The sequence below is a fragment of the Hordeum vulgare genome, chromosome 3H, assembly GCF_904849725.1.
Source record: "Hordeum vulgare subsp. vulgare chromosome 3H, MorexV3_pseudomolecules_assembly, whole genome shotgun sequence".
Classification (NCBI taxonomy): Eukaryota; Viridiplantae; Streptophyta; class Magnoliopsida; order Poales; family Poaceae; genus Hordeum; species Hordeum vulgare.
In genome coordinates this window covers 445,965,231-445,991,805 of record NC_058520.1, presented here as the reverse complement: position 1 = coordinate 445,991,805, position 26,575 = coordinate 445,965,231, and the positions used below count along the sequence as shown (strand labels likewise).

The 26,575-nt window shown below is 44.0% G+C and overlaps 1 protein-coding gene and 2 pseudogenes across 1 annotated transcript; all 3 read right to left on the bottom strand.

Moving 5' to 3' along the window:
• Positions 1–1,753: 1,753 nt before the first annotated feature.
• On the bottom strand, positions 1,754–3,228 carry LOC123444175 (annotated as a pseudogene).
• Positions 3,229–5,577: 2,349 nt separating this feature from the next.
• Positions 5,578–9,428, bottom strand: LOC123444174 (LRR receptor-like serine/threonine-protein kinase EFR). Its single transcript, XM_045120813.1, has 2 exons — positions 6,324–9,428; positions 5,578–6,230 (listed from the first exon to the last, which is right to left on the bottom strand). Exons 1-2 carry the CDS (start codon positions 9,214–9,216, stop codon positions 5,842–5,844), a joined length of 3,282 nt encoding a protein of 1,093 aa, XP_044976748.1. The 5' UTR covers positions 9,217–9,428; the 3' UTR covers positions 5,578–5,841.
• Positions 9,429–12,400: 2,972 nt separating this feature from the next.
• On the bottom strand, positions 12,401–14,419 carry LOC123441837 (annotated as a pseudogene).
• Between the last annotated feature and the right edge of the window lie 12,156 nt (positions 14,420–26,575).

Below are 26,575 nucleotides of genomic sequence, written 5' to 3'. Positions count from 1 at the left end.
CTCTCTTGGAAGCGTCGTCGTGGAGGTGTGCTCCTCCTCCCCATGGCTTGGGCTCCGGAGGGAAACATCAGATCCTTTGGGTCGGGCGATGAAGGCGTCCTCGCGTCTTTCTCCTTCTTGGGGGCATCGTCTCGGAGCCAGCCATGACTGGGAGACTAGTGAAGTGCGCCATCTTCGTCATGGATGGCGACATCTTCGCCGCATGGTTTGCTGAGGTGGGGCGTTGGTTACTGTTTGGCAACGATGATGGCGTTGAGAGGAGCTCGGGTCGAGGTTTGGACTTTGGTAGTTGGTTCTTTCCAACGTGTCCGAGGTGGCCTTCCGTGGGTTGCTTGGTTGCTTTGAAGTTGGAGCTGCGGTAGAGCGAGTCTAGGCGATGACGACGATGGACACTCGGTGGTCGTTTGCGAAGGGCACGGTCGATGCAAGTCCTGCATATTCCCCATTGTGATACTCGTCGTCAAGGTCGGAGTTGTCGGCTGCTCGTGCATGTGGTCATCCGATGGCATGTGCTTTGTGGTTTCTTTGCAGCTGTTTGCGAGATGACTTTGATGTTGGAGCTCGATGGTGAAGTCGGAGTCGCTCGTTCGAGGCAACCGGTGATGACGATGACGCTTGCGACTCCACGACAGATGTCTTTCTTCTTTGCAGCTTCGGGTCCCATATAAGTGGTCAGTTTAACCGGTGGTGCCCGTGTCATATGGGTTATGTATTATACCGGTTTAGTCCGATTTTTCGTCAATTAACCGATCAATTCTGTTCCTTTTAATCAATGAAAATGATCTTTTGCCTCATTTAAAAAAATAATAAAGAAACCCTCATCAGTCCCTTCAAACCCCTCTAGTCTACCTAGAAAAGGGATTAACCCAACAAGCCCGAAAAAGTAATACCTCCATCCCAAACCTTTCCCGTTCATGCATGGCCTCTCTGTATCACCGCTGCCCCCGCCGACGCGCCGGCGCCGATCGCCTCGCTAGCGGTACCCATACCACTTCCGCCGTGCAGGACGGTGGACACGATGCCTCCTTCTCCCCCCTCAAATGTTTCATCAGCCGCCTACCAGCTCTCTCGACGACATTCTCCGCCCCCGCCTCCATCTCCCCTTCCTTCTCATCCTGGCATTTCTTTCCCATCTATCCCTCGTCTCATCGCAATAGGGAGTACGTGGCGGCGTGGCGATTTAGAGGATGTGGGCTGCAGTAGGCGGTGAATGGCGACCGATGGTTGGCGCTTGCTAACCATGTCCCGTGCACCCACACGCAAGGTACTTGATAGAATGCTTAGGAGGACATGAACTATGGATTCTTATTTCTTAATGATCAGGCATGCTTTGAAATGATTTGGGCTGGTGGGGGATGAAACCATACTAGAGACATGATCAAGTTAAAATGCTTCTTTATCTGCGAGAGAAAGTAAAATTGCTTTAGTTTCTTAATGCCTTATTTGACTTAGAGCAGGTGCATAGTCGTAACTCGTAAGCACCTCAAACATAGTCTTGGTAAAATTGCCATCTCTATTTATATAACATTCTGAAAGCATGTTTGAAGGAATATCTACTACTCCCTCGGCCTCATAATATAAGACATTTTTTAACACTACACTAGTGTCAAAAAATGTCTTACTTTATGGGACCGAGGGAGTACTTCGTACCTGCTAGCTACTGAGTTTTTCTTTTTTTTCTTTTTTGAGTTATCTATGTGACAAGAGAACTAGTCTAAGGAAATGGATCAGGGAGACCCGAAACACTTGAGAACGGCAACCAGATTAGCATGCAAGCCGAGAAAAGTTGTTAGACTAGTCATTTGTACAATCCCACCTCTATGACACATGGTACATTATCTCCTTGCACTTAGCTTAAGAAGTAGATTATTGACGATATGTTACAGAGAACAGATTATACAACTGGCGCATAATTACAGCACTATTTCTACTACTTAACTGGTATATTATTCTTAATGTCATTAACTCACGAAGTAGATGATCTTCTTTTCCAGGCGATATGATAGCAGAAGCCAGAAGGTGGTTTCGCTCGCCCTCTACCTCATTTGCAAGCAGTAATCTACCTTTACCTTGTTCAGCTTCACTACCACCTTGTCCATTGGGGTTCTTTCATCAGGTATCATTGATGAGCACTGTAAACTCAACTCTATGACAGATGCAAGGCATGCGTTGAGAATGATAGACTGCTCTCTCGATGTGCTATCATTGCCAGCATGGCAATTACTCTTGATTTCATGTGATAGAATTTCGTTATCGACGACATCTTTAAGTCTGGTTGGAAATGCTTCAGTAACCCATTGCCGCAAGCTGAGCTCCTCACGGAACAGTGGGTCAGTGGGTCTTTTCCCCGTGAAGACCTCCAGCATCATGATCCCATAGCTGAACACATTGCTCATCCGTGATGCTTTACCAGTTGACCCATACTCTGTTCATTACGCATATGAAAACATAAAATATTCTTCTTTTGTAAACATTTGGTTTGTTGAAAAGATGGGTAAGTTCAATACCTGGTGCCATGTAGCCGATTGTTCTGGGCATGCTTGTTAATGCAATGGAGTTATTATCACCCAACAACAACTTGGCAATGCCAAAGTCAGCGATGTGCGCAGTCATGTCTGCGTCCAGCAATACATTGCTAGCCTTCAGATCACAATGAAGAACAACCTCGGTGTGCTGGTGGTGGAGAAACTCCATCGCCATTGCTACATCTAGTATAATTTCTAACCTCTTGAGGAACCCCAAACACTGAGGGCTGTTGCTTGAGTGCAGTCAGCTATCCAAACTCCCATTTGGCATGTACCGGAGTACCAGGGCCTTGAAGTCAAAGTTGGAGCAAGTGCTAAGTATTTTCACTAGGTTCCGGTGACGAGCCATGCACAGAGCAAGACACTCCGCATCAAAACTCAGAGAGGCTCGTTCATGTTGCATGTTGAGCACCTTTTTTTCCGCGAATATGCAAAGGATGCATATCTTTTCATTGATAGATTAGGGACGAAGCCAGCATGCAAGCATAGAGGGGGCAAGCATAGAGGAGGCAAGTTTGTTCATGGAGGGGGCAAAATTCATATGAAGTAAAAAAAATTAGCTATAACAATCACTATTATAGTGGAAAAATCAATTTGTTAGGGCATGTACAATGGTTGATAAGATAGTCTTATCTTAAATCTTGCATGTAATATAGAGATGACAAAAAAGAGAGTCTACAATGGGTCATCTCTTAGCCTTATCTTCTATAATTAGTTATTCCTAAAAACATGGTGAGACATATTGTGCTAAGAGATCACCTCTTGTCCTTTTTTTCGAGTTCTCTCTCCTCCACCTCATCATTTATCTTATGTGGCACTCCTAAGATAGCACCATTGTACGCCCTTAGGGGGGGTCTAGACCCCCCCTCGCCCCCCCTAGAATCGTCCCTGGATAGAAAGTGTCAGCATAAGATTACACTCACTCACGTGGCCATGTGCGCAAGAGGCATGGTCGTGAGTGTTGGAGCAAACAGATCAAAGGGGTTGCTCATCCCCAACAACAACAAAAGACTAACTCTCGGGAATGATGTTCTTTATCCCTATGGCTCCTGCCTTGGCCCAAAGTCGCGCCTCATCATTGATGGTGGTGAGTAGTTGGGAGACCGAAGGCCGATCGTGGTCGAACACACATCCATTGCGGTGCTTCCAAATCCACCATGCGGTTAAGATGATGATGGATGCGAGTCCCTTGCGAGCGGGAGCTGGCGCGTGGTCGAGCGATGCTTGCCACCATGCTTGGAAGGGCATGTCTCCATCGGGGAGGCTGGAACTGGAACCTTCCAAAGGGCATGTTGAGCACATTTACTGCAACAATTGATTCGTCATCTAGTTGTCCCTTGAATATTTTGCCAAAGTTCCCAGATCCAATCAGATTGTCCTCACTGAAGTTCGCTGTAGCACGAACAAGCTCATGGAATGATATTAACCGGTATTTGATTATGTTGGACTCCGAGGGAACTGATGTCTTTTTGCACTTCTTGATCTTTGTTCTGATTAATATGCACAAGCAGGTAGCCAAAATTGCAACTCCCCCGGCTACAGGAAGTATATTTTTTATCAATGATACCGGTGATTTATGATGGCTCTGGCAGGGTGAAATGCCTAGATGCGAGAGACCACAAAAAGCATCGTTTCCTCTCAAAGACTGGAGTGTGATGTTTGAGAAAACTCGTCTATCCGGTATCGGACCATCTAGTTTATTGAAAGAGAGTTTCAGGCTAGTGAGGAAGGTCAGATTGGCCGGTGACTTTGGTATGGTACCCCAAAGGGAATTGTATGATAGGTCCATGGTCTCTATGCTGACTAGCTCTCCAAATGAGCCTGGGATTTGTTCCTGGAATGAATTGTTTGACAGGTTCAGATAGGTGAGCATCTGGAGCCTGCCCAAGGAATCCGGTAAGCCACCGGTCATAAGATTGCTTGAAAGATCCATTTGGGCAATTTGTTTTACTTGGCTAACATCACTCGACAGTGGACCAGTCAGCATGTTGTATGACAGATCAAGACTGATGAGCTTTGAGAGGCGCCACAGACTGAAGGGTATGTCCGAAGACAGTGAGTTAAGAGAAGATGTCATGTACTGCAGCTCACTTAGATTACCCAGTACCCACACTGCTCGGTATTGAGCCATACAATTGGTTTTTATCAAGATACAATTGGTTTCTATCTCCATCAATCAATTCACTGGCCATACAATTGGTTTCTATCTCCATCAGATCCAACAAACTTGAGCTACTGTGCTGGAGTGGAATGCCAGCCCATGCTCCCTACTTGGTTCATGAATCAGATGCACTTCACTCCAGCCTAGCCAGCCAGCAGTGAACGGCATGACCAGAAAAATGGAAATCCCGGCTTGGCATGCTCAGACCTTCCGTTGCCACGCGTCATGGAAAAGTTCCAATTTAGGATGCACGACTGAATCTGATGCAGCCACACGAAAAAGTCCCAGGGTGCAGACGCAGTACGCGATGTTGCCGTTGACAGAGAAGTCCAACTTGCGGTCTTCGTGGACCCGCCATCAGTCGCGGCGAGACTGCACTGCGTCTTAACACACTGATTAACACCTCCTCGTGCCGCAGCCGCTCCGATAGAAACACTGGGATTGCACGTCATTAGTCACGGCAGTAATTTAATACTCCGTACAGACAAGTAATCATTTTCTTTAGCTAATGTCAGGTGTTTTTTAGGGGAACAGAGAGCAACTATATACTTTTGGGATGGAGGTAATATTATCATTGGAAGAATTACAGGGGAGAGGTGTTTTGGCTCTCGGGTGCATATGCACCCGGAGGAACAATACCACGAAAAATAATAGTAAATGTTTTCAAAAAATTCTGAATTTTTTTGCAGATGATTGTATTAGTGTCGCAAACATGCATGACAATTTTCGTGCGATAAGGAGCAGCGGTGTTTCGTCAGTAAAAAAAAACAAATTTAAGATGACATTTTGGGGTAACTTTTGGTGTTCAATTTGTTTTTTTTGCACAAGCCAAAATGTTTTACCTTTTTGTCTCAAAATTTGCAATTAGCATTTGAATGTGACAAAGTAAACAAACAAATTTTGTCTTGATTTTTTTTTCATTTCAAACTTTTTTTTTTGGCCCCGGGAGCATATGCTCCCGGGAGCCGAATTGCATTTCCGGAATTACAGTCATTTCTCACAAAAATAAATAAAGAATTACAGTCATTGCAAAGAATCCTTTTTATAAAAAAAAGAGAGCCATCTGAGCCAGCTAATGTCAGAATTTATGTTGTTGCTCCGATTACTGGTTCTTTTTCTTGTCAGGAGTGAAGCAGGGTGCTCTGCTTTATTTCCTTACTTCCTTAGCTGAGCACAGTAATTTGACTTGATCTTGTTTAATCTGACAACCACATCATCCATTGGCATTCTCTCATCAGGTGCAGTTCTTGAGCAAACTAAGCCTAACTCAATGATGGACACCAGGCAAGTATTCAAGATGGCGGAGGAGTCCTCGGAGGGATCGCTTATCTTATCAATGCCGTGCTTTGGTTCATCTTGCAGGAGGCCACGGTCAGTGACACTTGGGAGTTCATATGGGAATGCTTGATTAACCCACTGCCTTAAGCTCAGCTCACCAGCAAACATTGGATCAGTTGGCTTTTTCCTCGTGAAGACTTCAAGGAGAACAATCCCAAAGCTGTAAACGTCACTCTTCCGTGATGCTTTCCCGGTTGATCCGAACTCTGTTGCATGCCAAAGGAAAACTAATGAGCTTATACTTGATCAAAAGTTCAAAACAGTCGGAAATATTTCATCAGACATTCAAGGGGAATTACCTGGTGCCATGTATCCTACAGTGCCAGGCATGCTCGTCAACACCATAGAGTTGTCGTCTCCAACCAACAGCTTGGAAATCCCAAAATCAGCAACATGTGCAGTCATGTCCATGTCAAGCAAAATATTGCTTGGCTTTAAATCAAGATGCAGGACAACTTCGAAGTGCCGGTGATGCAGATACTCCATTGCCATTGCAACATCCAGCATGATTCCAAGCCTTTGCAGGAAACTGATGTGCCTCCCTTCGCTTGAATGCAACCAATCATCTAAGCTGCCATTAGGCATATACTCAAGAACCAATGCTTTGAAGTCAAGATTAGAGCAAGTGCTAATTATCCTCACCAGGTTCCGGTGCCGGGCCATTCGTAGTGCACGGCACTCTGTGTCAAAGGTCTTTGAAGCCACTTCGTCTTGCATATTGAGGACCTTTATTGCAATGATAGACTCATCATCTAGCTGACCTTTGAAGACTTTACCAAAGCCTCCAGCCCCTAGCAGGTTATCATCACTGAAGTTGCTTGTTGCACGGACAAGTTCATGGTATGAGATCAACTGGTAGTTCGTCAAGTCTGTGTTTGAGGGTAGTGACATCTTTCCTTGCTTGTTCATCTTTCTTCGAACCAACATGTACACGCAAGCTGATAAAATAAATAATGTCACTACTGCAGGTAATATGACTTTCAGCAGTAGCTGTTTTGACCTTGAGTGTGTGTTGTTCTGGCATGGCGCTATTCCTTCCCTTGGAAGGCCGCAGAGTGCACTGTTTCCCATCAATGATTCAAGGGTGATGTTGGAGAACACCCCCCCTTTTGGTATCTGTCCATCTAGCCTGTTGAAAGAGAGGTTCAAGTTGGCAAGGTAAGTGAGATTGGCCAATGAGTTCGGAATGGCACCAGAAAGCACATTGGAGGAGAAGTCTAACTCCTCAATACTGAGTAACTTTCCAAGTGAGTCTGGTATCGATCCTTCTAATAAGTTCCTGGACAGATTCAGATCGATCATCATCTGCAATTCGCCGAATGAAGCTGGGATGTCACCTGATAGCTGGTTACTCGACAGGTCCATCTCAGTAACTGCAGTAAGTTTCCCTACATCATCCGGAAGGGCACCACTGAAAGAGTTCTGTGACAAATCAAGCTCAATTAGTTTCTGACAGCGCCACAGACTTGTTGGTATTGTTGAAGATAATGAGTTGCGGGATAGTGTCATGATCTGTATCTGGCTTAGGTTGCTGATGCTGCTTGGAATGGGACCAACGAGTCTATTGTTGTCAAGATGCAACTTAGCCAGGCTTGTTAATCCACTGATTTCTGCTGGGATGGTGCCAGACAAGCTATTGTTGGCAAGGTTGAGTTCTTGGAGATTGCTCATTGCAGTGATTGGTGCGGGGATCGTCCCATTCAGCTGGTTTCCACTGAGCGACAGAGTCAATAAGTTGGTAAGATTGGCCAATGTACCCGGGATGCTTCCCTTGATTCTGTTGTTATCTGCTATAAAAGTCTCGAGGACTGTGCTAAGGTTTCCAATGTAGGCTGGCAAACTCCCCGTGAATGTGTTGTTTGCCATGCTAATTGTATTCAGGCTCCTGCAATTTGAGAATGCAGACATGAAGTCCAGGTTCCCACTGAGCTGGTTCCCATCAAGCCAGATGCGGCGAAGGTTCAGCAAGTTCCCAAATGAAATTGGCACGGATCCAGTCAAACCATTTCCATAGAAATCTATTGTGGTGAGGTTCGAAAGATAGCCTATGGAATCAGGAATGGGACCTGTTATTCGGTTGTTTGCAAAGCTCATATACCTCAGGTTCGTCAGCCGTCCAAATTCGGGTGGGATTTGCCCCTCAAGGTTGTTCTGGCTAAGGTCCAAACCGAGAAGCCCAGTGTGGTTGCTCAGTTCCACAGGGATATTTCCAGCGAGGCCATTTGTCGACAGGTAAATTCTTGTGAGGTTCGGCATTGTCGCCAACCATGATGGCACGGGACCAGTGAAATTATTCACGGCGAGCGAGAGCGTGTCAAGGTTCCGACATGCCGAAAGACCTGGCGGGATAGGTCCCTGAAACTGATTTTCATTGAGGGACAACACTTCCAGCATAGGGAGGTAGAAGCTCTCATTTCCAGGGATTGGACCTGAGAGGTTGTTCCTTGTGATGGCTATGACTTGCAGCTGGGACATATTGAAGATAGCAGGAGGCATGGGGCCTGAGAGAAGATTGCCTTCCAGGACTAGCCACTCGAGCTTCGACAACGAGCCGATGCTACCAGGAATCGCTCCTGTCAGCCGGTTCGACCCGAGACGTAGTACACGCAAATCCGGCGTGTTGTTGAACAGGCCATGCGGTATGGGCCCACTCAAGTCATTGTTCGACAATCTTAGCGACTGAAGTTTCTTCAGGTTTTGAAACTCATATGGGATGGCCCCGAAGAGGTTGTTGCTATCAAGGTAAAGAGAGTGGAGCCTAGTGAGGTTGCCGAGGGTGGAGGGGATGGCACCTGAAAAACTGTTGTAGGAGAGGACGAGATTTTGGAGCCGGGGCAGGCAGCCAAGCTCGCTCGGCACGGGGCCTGCGAGGCTCGTGTTGCTGAGGACGAGGCTTGAGAGGAAGGAGAGGTTGCCAAGCTGCGGGGCGATGCTGCCATGGAGCGGCACGCCGTCGAACTCCAGGCTGGTGACGCGCTTCCCACGGTGGTCGCATGAGACCCCGACCCAGGAGCAAGGGGACGCGGTGGCGGTCCAGTTGCCGACGAGAATGCCGAGAGGGTCCTCGACCTTTGCTTTGAAGGCGAGCAGTGCGGCCAGGTCTATGGTGTTGGATGATGCCGGCTGTGCTGCGCCACATGGCCTCAGTGAGACGAGGAGGATCACCATGCAGATGCAGAGACGAGCGGCCATGGATGTGGAGAACTGAAGGTTGGTGAGGGAATAGGGGGCGTGGTGTACTGGTTTTGGGCGTGCTATCAAGTGGCTGATAACTGAAAGTCTGAAAGGAGGAGGAGCCGTCCCTCCAACTTGCTCCCATCATTTAATGATGAGTAGTCAGCATGTTCATATGCAGCTGAGTACACACGGCTGCTTCTTTGGAAACAAGACCTTCCTTCCAAGAAACACACCTCTTTCAGAAATCAGAAGCACCGGAGCTCTTTCCTTCATCAGATAGATACCTGAATCTGGTTCGGAGGCACTGATGCAATACAAATAATAGAGATTGATCAGCTGATTAAAAAAATAGAGATGATTCTGCTTTTACTTAATCGTATAAGTGGAGTCGATCCCGGTCGGCGGAGATGCACCATCGCAACAGTTTTCAAATGCCTATTAGGCTCTAAACTGCACAAATTGACACATTATTAACGCTGGTCGGATCCATAACAAGTGTAAGTTCGACGATAAAGGGTTTCGAATATAAAGCAGCAAGTGACATTCGACGTGTTAGTGGCTCTTCGGTGTCTTGTATCTGTACAAGTGCAAGTTGATCATAGTATAGTTTTTCTGGCTTCCTGGACTCTCTCTCTCTCGGTTGCTTTTGAGTAAAATACTCCGAAGACACTTTCACATGGACGCAGAGTTTGTCAGACGTACTTTTTGTGTGACAAACATAAAAATTATGGAAATATAAAAAAGCTTGAGTGAACAGTAAAATTATTTTTTTATAAAAAATAAGAAAATCTGATTTTTTTTATGTAACAAGCATTGAAAAAAGTTTAAAGGGCTTGCAAAAATTTGTCTTTAAATCACATTTTTTAAAGGCCTTGCAAATAAAAAAATCAACACTATGAAAATGCTACTTTTAAAAGCATTTGGAGCATTAAATTTTTTTTTGCCATGCCCTACAGGAATGTGATTCCATAATTTTTTTTTGCAAGCACTTACAACTTTTGTCGATGTTTGTCAGCAAAAAGAATATGTTTTTTTTTGATTTTTTGATTTGTTCTTTATTTTACTGTTTGCCGAGCTCAAATCATAAGGATACTTTTGCTTTCGCATCATTATCGTTGTAGCACCGTATCTGAGTTAGCGAGTGAACCGTGCAGCTTTTTACTTCTGGGTATGGTGAGAAACTGTTATTGCAGTGTTTAGAGCATCTCCAACGACAGCGTAAAAAATCCGCGTCTAATAGATTTTCTAACGCACCACTGTAGCATTTTTAAAATGCGGGGACTGAAGCATCTTCAAAAGAAGCACGCTAGTGCGGCATCTAATCCAGCCCGGTTCAGCGGCCTCATCTGCAGCAGCTCAGAGTTTGCTGCACGCGGAAGCCGGCGCACTAAATATGCTGCGCGCGATAGCGTTTTTAAGCGTGTGCCCAAATTTTTTTAGTACACGCACTGTTTTACAGCGTCTGTTGGAGCTGTCCGACGTCTAAAAACGAATCTTTTAATGTGCGAAGTAGTTTTTGAACGTTTATTGAAGATGCTCTTATATTGTGTTGGCCGAACATTGCGTGAAACTATTCCATGCATCCTTTTATTTTGACAAAAATCATGCATACAACTACTCCAGTCCTGGAAATATGATTCGGTTGTTTCTAGTCAACTGATGAGGGGATACATACACATCTAATACAACTTTTTTTTGGGAGAGGTGTTTTGGCTCCCGAGCTCATGTGCACCTGCTTCGACGAACAAAATCAAAATAAATACTCCCTCCATCACAGTATATTGGGCGTATCTTCAAAAGGATATTTTTTCACAATTAGAAAGAAATAAGGCGCATGACATTAATTAGCCTATTAATTGGGATGTTTTGAAAACCGTCTCCACCAATGCATGCGAGGAAGTCGCTCGTTTAGTGGACGGGGGGTTACTAATGCGTGAGTTTTATGATTAATTAGGCGCTTTTACAACTCATCTGCTCAGTTTTTCCTACCAATAGAAAAACATCTAGGTCCGAGAGCCCTGTGAGATACGACCAATATATTGTGATAGAGGGAGTACTAAACAAATAAAAAAATACATTTTTTCGTGTGGTAGATAATTTGATGCGTGAGGTCAGCTCTAAATTTGAACTCATTTGGACATCTGAAACGCTCTCAGCAAAAAAGATAAATCTGGGTCCGTAAAAAAGGTCTACTATTCATGATCTTTTTTGACTTGATTTGTCTTTTTTGCCAAAAGCTGCTCAGATATTCAAATAAGATAAAATTTGATGCGAACCTCACACATCAAATTATCTATCTCACAATTTTTTTTGGAGTTTTTTGAATTTATCTAGTATTTATTTATAATGTTTTCCTGACCGGGAGCAGGTGAGCCTGGCAGTAGAATTGAATTATTGCTTTTTTCCATTCTATTTTATTCGGCGATTCGGTTAGTTTCTACTCCCTCCATTCCTAAATATAAGTTCTTTTAGAGATTTCACTAGACAACTACATACAGAGCAAAATGAGTGAACATATACTCTAAAGTAAGTCTATATACATCTTTATGTAGTCTTCGAGCGAAACTTAAAAAAAAACTTATATTTAGGAACGGAGGGAGTAGTCAACTGATGAGTACTAGCTTTGCTTCCGAGAGATAAATATGAAAGAATGAACATATCCTTGTTTTTTCAGGAAAGACCATCATCTACACTATGAAATCCCAAATTATTTGCAAGGGATAATCCATAACGCATTGTCATTGCCTTCATATTTACCACATTTGTAGCATAGTAAACATAGACACATTGTGCTTCTAGCAAGTTACCATTTACAACTCTAAGGTCAACTCTAACCAATCCCTAAAAAATAGAGAAGGACCCGTTCGAGTAAAGTTAGTGGAGTAAACTTTTACTCCACTACAGGTGGTCGCATCTAGTTGAACCCTTAAGCTTAGTGGAGTAAAAAAAGATCACATAGGTTTTGTGTCCTAGTCGCATGAACTACAAACACTTCATACTATATATCATAAAAATATGCAAATTAAAACATGCATAACATAACTGTAAACAAGAATATAGTTTCATCATCGCGGTTTTTAAATTAAAACATGCATAGTTCATCCAAAATACGCCGCTTCAAACCAAAGTTTGATCCAAAATCAACACAAACATAACATATGTATGTTGTGGATCAAGCCAATTAATGGCATGCGCGAACTCAAACGAGTCCCTGACTAAATAAATCATCACCGTCACTACTAGCACCATCCTCCCAGCCACCATCACCACCACCGACATCTCGGCCACCATCACCACTGCAACCACCATCCTCTCGGCGACCGCCGCCGCCACCATTCTGAAGAGAGCCTTCTGTTTGGGTTGAGCTCTCCCCACGAGTGAGCTCTCAATACTTTCTTGCGTTTTCATTCATTGTGGCTGGATTCATGAACATGATTGCACAATCTTCGACTGTCTTGGCATCACAAAGTCTCTCCTTCTTAAGTGTAAGCCTACGCTCCTTTGCCCTCAATTTTCTCTCTTCGACTGCCAACTTGGTCTTCCATTTCTTATCCTCCAACATCTTGAGCTCATTCCACCTTGTCATCTTCTCTTCTTTGTGTTCGACCGTCAACACCTTCTCGGCCTCAATCATGGCCACAAGTTCTTCTTTGTATGTGCCATCGTATGCATCTCTCTTCTTTCTCTCTTTTGCAATTTTGTTCCCTTGCGGTCTATTGTTGGCGTCTTCATCCACCTCACCGTCCTCCTCAACGGATATGCTCAACCTTGATCTCTCTGGAGTGGTTTCCACAACTCTTTGAATCCACTTATCGTTCTTGCATAGCTGTTTGTAGCAATGATGCAACGCGAAGGGCTTGTGGTCGAACTTCTTGTTCCTATGCTTGAATAGTTCTTGGATGCAGGGGCCATAAGCCATGACTTGCACACAACTTAGTGGTGCATGATTCACTTGATTGATGCAACAGACCATCGGTTGCATTGGTCGTGAATGGTGCCCCAACGATGCCCAAGAGAACCTTATGCACAACTTGATTGCACTTTCACCGAGTTGTTGTAGTACTCCACAATTATGTCCCAAAACATAACCTTTATTTGATTCTTTCCTATCATTGCATCCATGGAGATGTCCATCCAAGCATAGCATAATGCAACATCTTCAACTTGATTGTAGTTCTGAGTGCGTGACCTTGACGACCTCGTACTTGCTTCGGTCACATCCTCAACTTCATCTCCATCAGCCACCTACTCTTCGTCCACCTCTTCTTCTTCCATCTCTTTGGCCACCTCCTCTTATTCGTCCGCCTCTGATTGATCCCAAATTCGGTCATAACTGAGATCATCTAGCCCCATCGTAGCCCAGGTGTGACAGCCCCAATGCAATTCTCCCCCTTGTAATCTTTCCTTGTAAGGCAATCTTGTGATGTTATGTCAAGTGGTATGAGTTTTGGTGACATCATTTCATGTGCATCATGGCATCATGCATGGCATTATCATTTGTCTTTGTATGTGTTGCTTGTCTTGCACCTTGGTGTTTGAGTGGAGTGCATTGTGTGACAGTGGCATGTGATGGTTATGTGGTGTGGGTGTAACAAGGTTCATCTCAAAAACACCCTAGTTGCACCATGACTTCAAAACTCCCCCCTTCCAATTATTTGGTGGCAGTTTAAAACCTTCTGTTTTGACCCAATCAAAAATTTCCTCTTTTCCTAAACATTCTGTTGTTGTTTGTGGAGGCAACCCCTCTGGTTCTATGATTTGTTTCGTTTTTGGTTTTGTTTTAAAACAGAGTCTTATTTAAATAAAAGGCATTTAAATTTTACTCTTCAAAAATGCCCAATTTATTTTTATAAATTGGAGCATGTTTTTAGGAGCCCAAAGGTATTTTTATTTTTGTTTAATTCCTTTTCTTTTGCCTCTGGCGTTATTTCTAAAACAACTTTTTTTTGCAAACCACAGTGAGAGAGAGATGGCCGGGGTGCAATGGTTTCGGCCCAGTCAGCCCAGAGCCACGTCCCTCTTCTGCCTCACGCGTGGCACCTGTGTACGACGCTAGGGAGAGCCGCCGATCTCCTTTCTCCTTCGATCGACGGTCCAAAGCCTCGGGGTGCGGGACATAAAGCTCCGGCTCCCCTCTCCTAGCCCTAGCGCGGCGTTGTTCCCCTCCTCCTTCTCCCCTCGCGCCGTCACGCAGCTCTCCAGAGCTCCACCACGCCATGGCAGGCTTTGGTACGAGCTCGAGGTTGTGGTCATCCAGCGCCTTAATCCTCCCCGACCTGCCAGGAGCAAGAGAACATGACGAGGGTTCCAATTTCGAGAAGATCCCACGCCGAGGCTGCTTCCCCGATGTCCACGACGACAGTCTTCTTCGTCTCCGGCGAGCTCCTTCTGCATCAGTTCGTTGGCTGCAGCAGAGCGCCGTTCCTCTCCGTCACCGGAGCTTTCCCCTCTGAACCCTAAGTGAGCAGCCACCACTCCGCTTCCCTCTCTCTCCCCTGCAGCCTCGCTGTCATCGCTGTTCGATGCCAAGCTGCAGCAGCAACAACAGTACGATGCGTAGTGCAACAGCAACATGGTGTAGAGCAGCGGTAGTAGGGCATAGAGCAGCATCAGCTCGGTAGGCAGCAGCAGCGGTTCGGCATAGCGTAGAGCCCGAGTAGTGCACGTAGGTGTGCATGTGTTACACCGACGAGGTCACCACCAGCGCCTCTCTGCGTTGCAAAGAAGGTGAGCCCTTTTGCTAGCTCTTCTACAATGGAGCCCCTTGTCGAGCAGAAGCCTGATACATCTCCAACGTATCTATAATTTTTGATGGTTTCATGCTATTATCTTGTCAAACTTTGGATGTTTTGCATGCTTTTTTTTTTCTGGGAATAACTTATTAACTCAGTGCCAAGCGCCAGTTCCTGTTTTTTCCATGTTTTTGACCCCTTTCAGAGGAGATTTTGAAACGGATTACAAACGGAAGAAAATCCCCGAAAAGATTTTTTTTGGAACGGAAGAAGATCAAAGAACTTGGGAGCCAAGCTAGAGGAGCCCCAGGGGCCCCACAAGCCCCCACCCCGCGGCCAGGGGGGCATGCCATCCAGGCTTGTGGGCCCCGTGGAGGTCCCCTGACCTAGATCTTTCGCCTATATAATCCCATACATTCCAGAAAAAATCAAGAGATCATCACAATCGCTTTTCCACCGCCGCAAGCTTCTGTCTCCGCAAGATCCCATCTCGGGCACATCCTTGTGCTCTACCGGAGGGGGGATTCAGATACGGAGGGCTTCTTCATCAATACCATGACCTCTCCGATGATGCGTGAGTAGTTCACCATAGACCTACGGGTCCATAGCTAGTAACTAGATGGCTTCTTCTCTCTCTTGGATCTTCAATACAAACTTCTCCATGATCTTCATGGAGATCTATCCGATGTAATCTTCTTTTGCGGTGTGTTTGTTGAGATCCGATGAATTGTGGATTTATGACCAGATTATCTATGAATCTTATTTGAGTTTCTTTTGATCTCTCTTATGCATGATTTCACATCCTTGTAATTCTCTTCGAGTTGTGGGTTTTTGTCTGGCCAACTAGATCTATGATTCTTGCAATGGGAGAAGTGCTTGGTTTTGGGTTCATACCGTGCGGTGACCTCACCCAGTGACAGAAGGGGTAGTGAGGCACACATCGTGTTGTTGCCATCAAGGGTAAAAAGATGGGGTTTTCATCATTGGTTTGAGATTATCCCTCTACATCATGTCATCTTGCTTAAAGCGTTACTCTATTCGTCATGAACTCAATACACTATATGCATGCTGGATAGCGGCCGATGTGTGGAGTAATAGTACTAGATGCAGAAAGTATCGGTCTACTTGTCTCGGACGTGATGCCTATATGCATGATCATTGCCTTAGATATCGTCATTACTTTGCACGGTTCTATCAATTGCTCGACAGTAATTTGTTCACCCACCGTAATACTTGTTATTTTGAGAGAAGCCTCTAGTGAACACTATGGCCCCCAGGGTCTACTCCGCACCATATTTTCAACCTTACACTTTTTACTTCGTTGCACTTTCCGCCTTCAGATCTCACTTTGCAAACAATCTTGAAGGGATTGACAACCTCTTTGAAGCGTTGGGTGCAAGCTTGTTTGTGTTTGCGCAGGTACTCTGGACTTGACGAGACCCTCCTTCTGGATCGATACTTTGGTTCTCAAACTGAGGGAAATACTTACTGCTCCTGTGCTGCATCACCCTTTCCTCTTCATGGGAAGAACCAACGCAAGCCCAGCCTCTGTCAGCGTGTCAACTTCTGGCGCTGTTGTCTGTGGGATAGCAGAAGAATTTCTGGCGCCGTTGCCGGGGAGGAAGATCAAGTCAATAACTCATCCAAGTAGGTGTCGCAAACTCATCTCTTGCATTTACTTTGTTTGCCAGTTGCCTCTCGTTTTCCTCTCCCCCACTTCACCAATTTGCCTTTTTCGTTCGCCCTTTTTCTCGCCTGCTTTTTGTTTGCTTGTGTGCTTGCTTGCTTGCTGAAGTCACCATGAACGAAAACACCAAACTTTGTGACTTCTCGAATACTAATAATAATGATTTTATTAGTACTCCGATTGCTCCCGCCACTAGTGCGGAGTCATACGAAATCAATGCCGCTTTGCTGAATCTTATTATGAAAGAGCAATTCTCTAGCCTTCCTAGTGAAGATGCCGCATCCCATCTCAATACCTTCATTGAGCTTTGCGATATGCAAAAGAAAAAAGATGTGGATAATGACGTGATTAAATTGAAGCTTTTTTCCTTTCTCGTTGCGAGATCGCGCAAAAACTTGGTTTTCTTCTTTGCCCAAAAATAGTATTGATTCTTGGGATAAGTGCAAAGATGCTTATATATCCAAGTATTTTCTGTCGGCTAAGATCATCTCTCTCCATAATGATATCATGAATTTCAAGCAACTTGATCATGAACATGTTGCACAAGCTTGGGAGAGAATGAAATTAATGATTAGAAATTGTCCCGCTCATGGCTTGAGTCTTTGGATGATTATCCAAATCTTTTACGTTGGCTTGAATTTCGCTTCTAGAAATATATTGGACTCCGCCTCAGGTGGAACGTTCATGGAAATCACATTAGGAGAAGCCACAAAGCTCTTAGACAACATCATGACAAACTACTCTCAGTGGCACACTGAAAGGTCACCTACTAGTAAGAAGGTACACGCTATAGAAGAAATTAACTCGTTGAGTGCTAAGATGGATGAGTTAATGAATTTGGTTGCTAGTAGAAGTGCTCCTTTGGATCCTAATGATATGCTTTGTCTTCTTTGATTGAGAGTAGCAACGCTAGCTTGGACGTTAATTTTGTTGGTAGGAATAACTTTGGCAACAACAATGCCTTTAGAGGAAACTATGTTCCTAGGCCTTTTCCTAGTAACTCCTCTAATAACTTTGGCAACTCCTACAACAATACTCATGGAAATTACAATAGATTACCCTCTGATCTAGAGAGTAATATCAAAGAGTTCATCAACTCTCAAAAGATTTTCAATGCGTCCATAGAGGAAAAACTACTCAAAATTGACGATTTGGCTAAAAGCGTGGATAGGATTTCTTGTGATGCTGATGCTTTGAAAGTTAGATGTGCTCCTCCCAAAATCAACATGGATGAAACTTTGAAAGCTATGCGTGTTTCCATGATTGAGAGCCAAGAAAGAACCGCCCAAATTCGTGCTAGACAAGAATGGCTTAAAAAGGCGCGTTCTCGTGATGAGAATCACGAAGATCTTAAAGTGCTTGGTGTGACTCCCATTGAATCTTTGTTTTCTTGTGTCAAACCTAATGATTATGGGGCTGGATATGAATCCACTTTGGTTGAAAAGTGCCCCAACGATTCGGAGTCCATCTATCTTGATGCTAAAAGCATTAAAAGTGGAGTAGAAGACGTTAAAACTTTGAGTAGTAATGAAATTACTACCGTGGATTTCAAGGAATTCAATTATGATAGTTGCTCCTTGATTGAATGCATTTCTTTGATGCAATCCATGTTGAACTCTCCACACGCTTATTGCCAAAACAAAGCCTTTATCGATCATATCGTCGAAGCTATGATAAAAGCTCTTGAAGAGAAACTTGAATTGGAAGTCTCTATTCCTAGAAAGCTTCATGATGAGTGGGAACCTGCCATCAAAATCAAAATCAAAAACTATGAGTGCAATGCTTTGTGTGATTTGGGTGCTAGTGTTTCTGCGATTCCAAAGTCTTTATGTGATGTTCTGGGTTTTAATGAGATTGAAGAGTGTTCTCTTAATTGCATCTTGCTGATTCTACTGTCAAGAAACCCATGGGAAGGACCAATGCTGTTATTATTATTGCAAATAGGAACTATGTACCCGTGGATTTCATTGTGCTTGACATTGATTGCAATCCTACATGCCCTATTATTCTTGGTAGACCTTTCCTAAGGACTATTGGTGCTATCATCGATATGAAGGAAGGGAATATTAGATTTCAATTTCCTTTAAGGAAGGGCATGGAACACTTTCCTAGAAAGAAAATAAGATTGCCTTATGAATCCATGATGAGGGCCACTTATGGTTTGAGCACCAAAGACGACTATACGTGATTCTATCGCTTCTATGCCTAGCTAAGGGTGTTAAACAATAGCGCTTGTTGGGAGGCAACCCAATGAATTTATCCTTTTCCTTCTATTTTGTTGCGTCCACACTTTCACAATTCTATTGCGATTGTGTTTTTTTGTTTATTTTTGTGTTTGAGCCAAGCAAAACCTTTATGACTAGTCTCGGTAATGGTTGTTTGATCCTGCTGGAAAAAGACAGAAACTTTTCGCTCACGAGATGATTTTTCATTTTTATTCAAAAAGAGCTTTTGAGTTGATTATTTTTGCTGATGATTGATATGCTTTTTCCCCAGGCCGTCGTAATTGTTCAGATTTTTTGAGGTACTAGAAGTATACGAAGTATACAAATTCCTACAGACTGGTCTGTTTTTGAAAGATTCTGTTTTTGTTGAGTTGGTTGCTTGTTTTGATGAAACTATGGTTAGTATAGGGGGTACTAGCCATGGGAAAGTGAGAATACAATAGACCATCATCAATATAGATGGAATTCAAGTTTGCTACAGTACCAAAAGAAGTGGTAGTTTGTTTTCTTATACTAATGTTATCACAAGTTTCTGTTTAAGTTTTGTGTTGTGAAGTTTTCAAGTTTTGGGTGATGTTCTCATGGACAAAGAGATAAGGAGTGGAAAGAGCTCAATCTTGGGTATGCCCAAGGCATCCCAAGCCAAATTCAAGGACACCAAAAAGCCTAAGCTTGGGGATGCCCCGGGAAGGCATCCCCTCTTTCGTCTTCAATCCATCGGTAACTTTACTTGGGACTATATTTTTATTAACCACATGATATGTGTTTTGCTTGGAGCGTCTTGTATCTTAGGAGTATTTTCTTTTTGTTTGGTCACAATCATCCTTGCTGCACACCTTTTTAAGAGAGAGAGACATGCACTCATCGTAATTTTGCTAGAATGCTCATAGTGCTTCACTTATATCTTTTGAGCTAGACACTTTTTCTCTTGTGCTTCACTTATATCTTTAGAGCACGGCGGTGCGTGATTTGGTAGTTGGCTTATGCTATGAAAGTAGTCCCAAATGTGCTAGGTACCCAAAGAGGATACAAAAACCTGCATCTTCATGTACATTGAATAGAAAGAGAAGTTTTGATTCCTCTCAATTAGTTTTGAGATGTGGATTCGGTAATATTAAGAGTTATGTTAGTAGGGTGTTGTGAATCTAGAAATACTCGTGTTGAAGTTAGTGATTCCCGTAGCATGCACCTATGGTGAACCGCCATGTTAGGAAGTCGGAGCATAATTGATAGATTGATTGTCATCCTTTGTGTTGAGGTCGGGATCGCGCGATGGTTAACACCTACCAACCCTTCCCCTCGGAGTATGTGTTTAGCACTTTCTTTCGATTACTAATAAAAACTTTCGCAACAAGTATGTGAGTTCTTCATGACTAATGTGAGCCCATGGTATAGATGCACTTTCACCTTCCACCATTGCTATCCTCTCTAGTGCCGCGCAATTCTCGCCGGTGCACAAACCCACCAAATTCCTTCCTCAAAACAGCCACCATATCTACCTACTATGGCATTTTCATAGCCATTCCGAGATATATTGCCATGCAACTCCCACCGTTCTGTCTCATGACTTGTGCCGTCACGCTCATATTGCCATTGCATGATCATAAGATAGCTAGCGAGATATTTCAACGTCATACGCGGTGCTAGATCGTTGCACATCCCGGTACACTGCCGGAGGCATTTCCTATGGAGTCATCATCATTGTGATCTTTGAGCTGTGAGTAAATAAAAGTGTGATGATCGTCATTATTAGAGCATTGTCCCATGTGAGGAAATAAAAAAAAAAGAGGCCAAAGAGCCCAAAAAAAAAAAGAGAAAAAAAGAGGCCTAAGAGCCCAAATCAAAAAAAGAAAAGAGAGAAAAAGAGAGAAGTGACAATGATACTATCTTTTTCCACACTTGTGCTTCATGTTAGCACCATGTTCTTCATGATTGAGAGCTTCTTGCTTTGTCACTACCATATGCTAGTGGGAATCTTCATTATATCACTTGGCTTGTATATTCCAATGATGGGCTTCCTCAAAATTGCCCTAGGTCTTCGTGAGCAAGCAAGTTGGTTGCACACCCACTAGTTTTCCTTTTGAGCATTCACATACTTATAGCTCTAGTGCATCTCTTGTATGGAAATCCCTACTCATTCACATTGATATCTATTAATGGGCATCTTCATAGCCTATTGATACGCCGAGTCAGTGTGACCATCTCCTCCTTTTTGTCTCACAACCACCACCACACTCTATTCCCCTATAGTGCTATATCCATGGCTCGCGCTCATGTATTGCGTGATAATTATAAAAGGTTTGAGAAAGTAAGAGTGCGAAAACAATTACTTGGCAATTCCGGGGTTGTGCATGATTTACATTAGTTGTGTGAGGATGATGGAGCATAGCCAGACTATATGATTTTGTAGGGATAACTTTCTTTGGCCTTGTTATTTTGAAAGTTCATGATTACTTTGCTAGTTTGCTTGAAGTATTACTGTTTTCATGTTAATAGCAAACTAGTGTTTTGAATCTTACGGATCTGAACATTCATGCCACATGAAAGAAGTTGCAAAGGACAACTATGCTAGGTAGCATTCCACATCAAAATTTCATTCTTTATCACTTCCCTACTCGAGGACGAGCAGGAGTTAAGCTTGGGGATGCTTGATACGTCTCCAACGTATCTATAATTTTTGATGGTTTCATGCTATTATCTTGTCAAACTTTGGATGTTTTGCATGCTTTTTTTTTCTTTTCTGGGACTAACTTATTAACTCAGTGCCAAGTGCCAGTTCCTGTTTTTCCATGTTTTTGACCCCGTTCAAAGGGGATTTTGAAACGGAGTCCAAGCGGAAGAAAATCCCCGAAAAGATTTTTTTTGGAACGGAAGAAGATCGGAGAACTTGGGAGCCAAGCCACAGGAGCCCCAAGGGCCCCACAAGCCCCCACCCCGCGGCCAGGGGGCGCGCCATCCAGGCTTGTGGCCCCCCCTGGAGGTCCCCTGACCTAGATCTTTCACCTATATAATCCCATAAATTCCATAAAAAATCAAGAGATCATCGCAATCGCTTTTCCGACGCCGCAAGCTTTTGTCTTTGCAAGATCCCATCTGGGGCACGTCCTGGTGCCCTGCCGGAGGGGGGATTCGGATACGGAGGGCTTCTTCATCAACACCATGACCTCTCCGATGATGCGTGAGTAGTTCACCATAGACCTACGGGTCCATAGCTAGTAACTAGATGGCTTCTTCTCTCTCTTGGATCTTCAATACAAACTTCTCCATGATCTTCATGGAGATCTATCCGATGTAATCTTCTTTTGCGGTGTGTTTGTCGAGATCCGATGAATTGTGGATTTATGATCAGATTATCTATGAATCTTAATTGAGTTTCTTCTGATCTCTCTTATGCATGATTTCATATCCTTGTAATTCTCTTCGAGTTGTGGGTTTTGTCTGGCCAACTAGATCTATGATTCTTGCAATGGGAGAAGTGCTTGGTTTTGGGTTCATACCGTGCGGTGACCTCACCCAGTGACAGAAGGGGTAGCGAGGCACGCATCGTGTTGTTGCCATCAAGGGTAAAAAGATGGGGTTTTCATCATTGGTTTGAGATTATCCCTCTACATCATGTCATCTTGCTTAAAGCGTTACTATGTTCGTCATAAACTCAATACACTAGATGCATGCTGGATAGCGGTCGATGTGTGGAGTAATAGTAGTAGATGCAGAAAGTATCGGTCTACTTGTCTCGAACGTGATGCCTATATGCATGATCATTGCCTTAGATATCGTCATGACTTTGCGCGGTTCTATCAATTGCTCGATAGTAATTTGTTCACCCACCGTAATACTTGCTATTTTGAGAGAAGCCTCTAGTGAACACTATGGACCCCAGGGTCTACTCCACACCATATTTTCAGCCTTACACTTTTTACTTTGTTGCACTTTCCGCCTTCAGATCTCACTTTGCAAACAATCTTGAAGGGATTGACAACCCCTTTGAAGCGTTGGGTGCAAGCTTGTTTGTGTTTGCGCAGGTACTCTGGACTTGACGAGACCCTCCTTCTGGATCGATACCTTGGTTCTCAAACTGAGGGAAATACTTACTGCTCCTGTGCTGCATCACCCTTTCCTATTCAAGGGAAGAACCAACGCAAGCCCAGCCTCTGTCAACGTGTCAACTTCTGGCGCTGTTGTGTGTGGGATAGCAAAGCCCCATGCTAGCCCAGCGTCAACCAAGCCGTGCGTCGCACCGCAACGTCGCGGGTTCGATCCCCCCCCACGCGCTCACCCCCTTTTTTTATCTTGTGCACATTGTGGTGCATAGAGGCAGGGCAGGTTTAACATGCTTATTGCCCTGCTTAGTGAAGAGTCCCCACTGCTAGTGCAGTGGCAACAAAGCCATGCGTGGAGGCACGGGTGGGGGGTTCGAACCCCCACCATGCCCCCTTTTTTTATTTTCCTTCTGTGTGTGTGGGTGCCACGTGACAGGTGGGACATCCACAGTCATATACTAAGTGCCCTTGGTCCCTATGACTAGTGGGGCCCTGTGTCATATTAGTGTGCTTATTTTTTATTTTTCTGTTTCTTGTGTTAATTCCATTTTTGGAATAGCCGGAAATGGAATTGCCTTATCTGGTATATACCAGATATGACAGGTTCAAGAACAGCTCCTGTTCTTGACATTAGTAGAGTTTGATCCTGTGTAGGATTTCTTTTATGTTCTATGATGTTTTTCTGCATGCATATATAGTTGTATGAAAAATGGATTTGGGGTAGAAAAACCCAAGGAATCCAATGGTGGCACTGGATTTTAGAGTTGGACACTTATGAAAAAGTGTCATTTTTGTGATGAGGTGGCACTTTGTTATCTGTGTAGGATTGTTTCTATGCATATTTAGAGTTTGTGCATGCATGCATCATATTGATTGTTGCATTATCAATTGTTGGTGTTTATTTGTTGTTTGTTTCTTGGGGTAGCTACTGGGTCTGGAAACGAGTTTGAGGAGTCCGGTGAGTTCGTAAAGGAAGATGAGGAACAGTTCTACTGTGAAGAAATCAGAGGCAAGATGATCATGACCTTGACACCGTTTCTAGCTTTGTTATGCTTAGTCGATTCATTTCCATCGTCATATCTCCGCTGCCTACCACATGATATATAGGCCATCAAACATTGCCATGAAACCTCAAACACTTCCCCTCCTAGCAAATATTGTTTGGCTAAGTTAGGCTTGCTCAACCATTTTATTAGTGTTGCTAGTTCCAGGTGCCAGCTGGTCCATGTGATAACATGGGCACTTGATATCATCCTATTTAAATGTTATTTAATTAATGCACCTATATACTTGGTAAATAGCGGAGGGACTAGCCTTTTGCCGTGTTATTTGTTCTGATGTTGCCGCCTTAGTTTCGGCTACCGGTGTTTTATTCCATAACTGAGCGCTCCTAACACGTTCGGGGTTGTTATGGGGGACCCCCTTGGTAAATCATTTAGTGTTAAGGCTTGTCTGGCAAGGCCCAACTTTGGTGTTAATTTCTAACAACTTAATAAAAAGCATAGGGAATAGCTACCCCGAGAAATTAATCAACAACCCGGGCCAGTGCTCCTCATGAGTGTTGGTCCAAACTAGAGCCACTTGCGGGGGCCACCCAGGGCAACTCGGGGGATTTCTATCCGGCCACTGTATGTACTGCTCATCCGTCGTGTCCTGAGAACGAGATACACGGCTCCTATCGGGTTTATCGACATGTCGGGAGGTCTTGCTGGACTTGTCTTACCTTAGTGATATATCTTGCGCATTGGGATTCCGGTGAGACTCTAGGTCTTCTCAGAGTTGAGGTTTTCCTCTAAGGAATCCGACGAGATCGCGAGTTTCGTGGTCGAGGATTACTATGCGGCCTGTGGTAATTTGTGATAGATTAGTTGGAGCACCCCTGTAGGGTTAAATCTTTCGGAAAGCCGTGCCCGCGGTTATGTGGCAAACATGGATATTTTGTTAACATCCGGTTCTAGATAACTTAAAGTAACTTAAATAAAACCTGTCAACTGTGTGCGTAACCATGACTGTTTCTTTCAGAGCTCCTTCTCTGATCGAGAACACCGTGGGGTTATGAATGACGTAAATAGGTGTTCAGGATCACTTAGTGATCATTCTTAGATCTCGACCGTCTTACGTAGTCCACCATAACTTATTTTTGTTCTTAGTAAGTTAGCCACCATATATGCTTAGATTGCTGCAAACTCAAACACTTACCCCTACCTCACCTATTAACTTAGTTAGACTCGATACCAAGGTCATGAGATTGCTGAGTCCCTGTGTCTCACAGATTAATACAACCACCCACTGGTACAGGTACCCCAGATGCAGACATTTCCGAGGATACCAAGATGAAGTGGGAGTTCGGCGAGGCCAGTGGCAGGCTATACGTGACGTATCCCGAGGATTAGATGCACTTGGTCATGATCATGGGCCTAGCAAGGAGGGATAGCATGGGCTTTTGTCGTTTATCTTGTCCGTAGACGGACCCTATTTTTCCCATTTGAATAATGTATGACCATGTGACTGTGTAAGGTAGCTTGTGGTGAGTGTAAGCCAAATCTTATTACTCTTCCATCTATTATGTATTGCGATGTTATCCTGCTTGCGAAACACTCAGATGGCCTCTTTCCCGTTTTGAGGCCTCGCCCCAAAATAAGGAAAGTGCCACATCTTAGTCCTTACAATTTGGTAATCAGAGCCTTACGACCATAGGAGCCTTTGATTGATCGAACTTGGCCGAGTCGAGTCTAGTGAAAACTATTTTGAGTCTTAGTTATATCGGAGAGTAGTTTTCTTTTTTCTCCTCTTCTATGCTCTCGTGAGGTTCACGACTTAGAAAATTTTAATTCTACTCCTCTTCTCGCTCAATTTTTTTAGGATCGTGCGGATATTTTTAAATATATATATGGTACCGATGTGACGGAGTTCTGTCTTGGTGCCTCCTGTTGTGTTGATTTTATTCCGGGGAGTTGAGCTCCAGGGGATTCTTGAGCACATCGTTATCATTCATATTTCTTTGTATCTCAGGACAGAGGATGTTCGAAATTGCTTCAGTATTAGTAGTGGCGCGATAAGCCCGACATCCCCAGTACTGGTGTAGAGAGTTCGGGGGTACCTCCATATTTAGTATCATTGTGATTACGAGGGTCTGAGATAGATGAGGTTCCGAGATTCTGCTTATGTGTTGATGGATGTGATACACTACACGTGTTAGATGCTAAGAGTTGAGTGATATATTACTCCTTGTATTCATGGACCAGATTGCATGACCAGAAATTCCGGAAGTTCTTAGGTGGGAATTCCATTAGTAACCTAGGAATTCTTCCATCACATGTATGTTGGGAATATACATTTGTTCCGAGCAATCCTAGCTCATACTTGGTATTTACAGGTGGCTTTGAATCAGATGTTGTCGGCACTTATTTTGAGGAAGCATTCTTACTAATTATAGTTCGAGTGCACTTGCTAAGAATTCTTGTTCAGATTTTTCTGTCCATTAAATTAGCATAATCTTTGAATTTTTCATCTCTGGTCTAACATTGTTGTCCGTCTCCAGGATGGCTCCTCCAACTCGTCAGAATCCGGGTCGTGAGAGTGCTGACCCTCCACCACCCCCTCCGCCACCGCCTCCTCCTCGTGAGGCATGACAAGCTGTGATGGTGGCAACCAATGCAAACACTCAAATGTTGTTTCAGTTGTTGCAAG

Coding starts and splice junctions, on each gene's coding strand:
- LOC123444174 (XM_045120813.1), bottom strand. CDS start 9,216: ATGGCCGCTCGTCTCTGCATCTGCATGGTGATCCTCCTCGTCTCACTG. Junction 6,231..6,323: donor TGTAGGATACATGGCACCAG/GTAATTCCCCTT, acceptor GGCATGCAACAG/AGTTCGGATCAACCGGGAAA.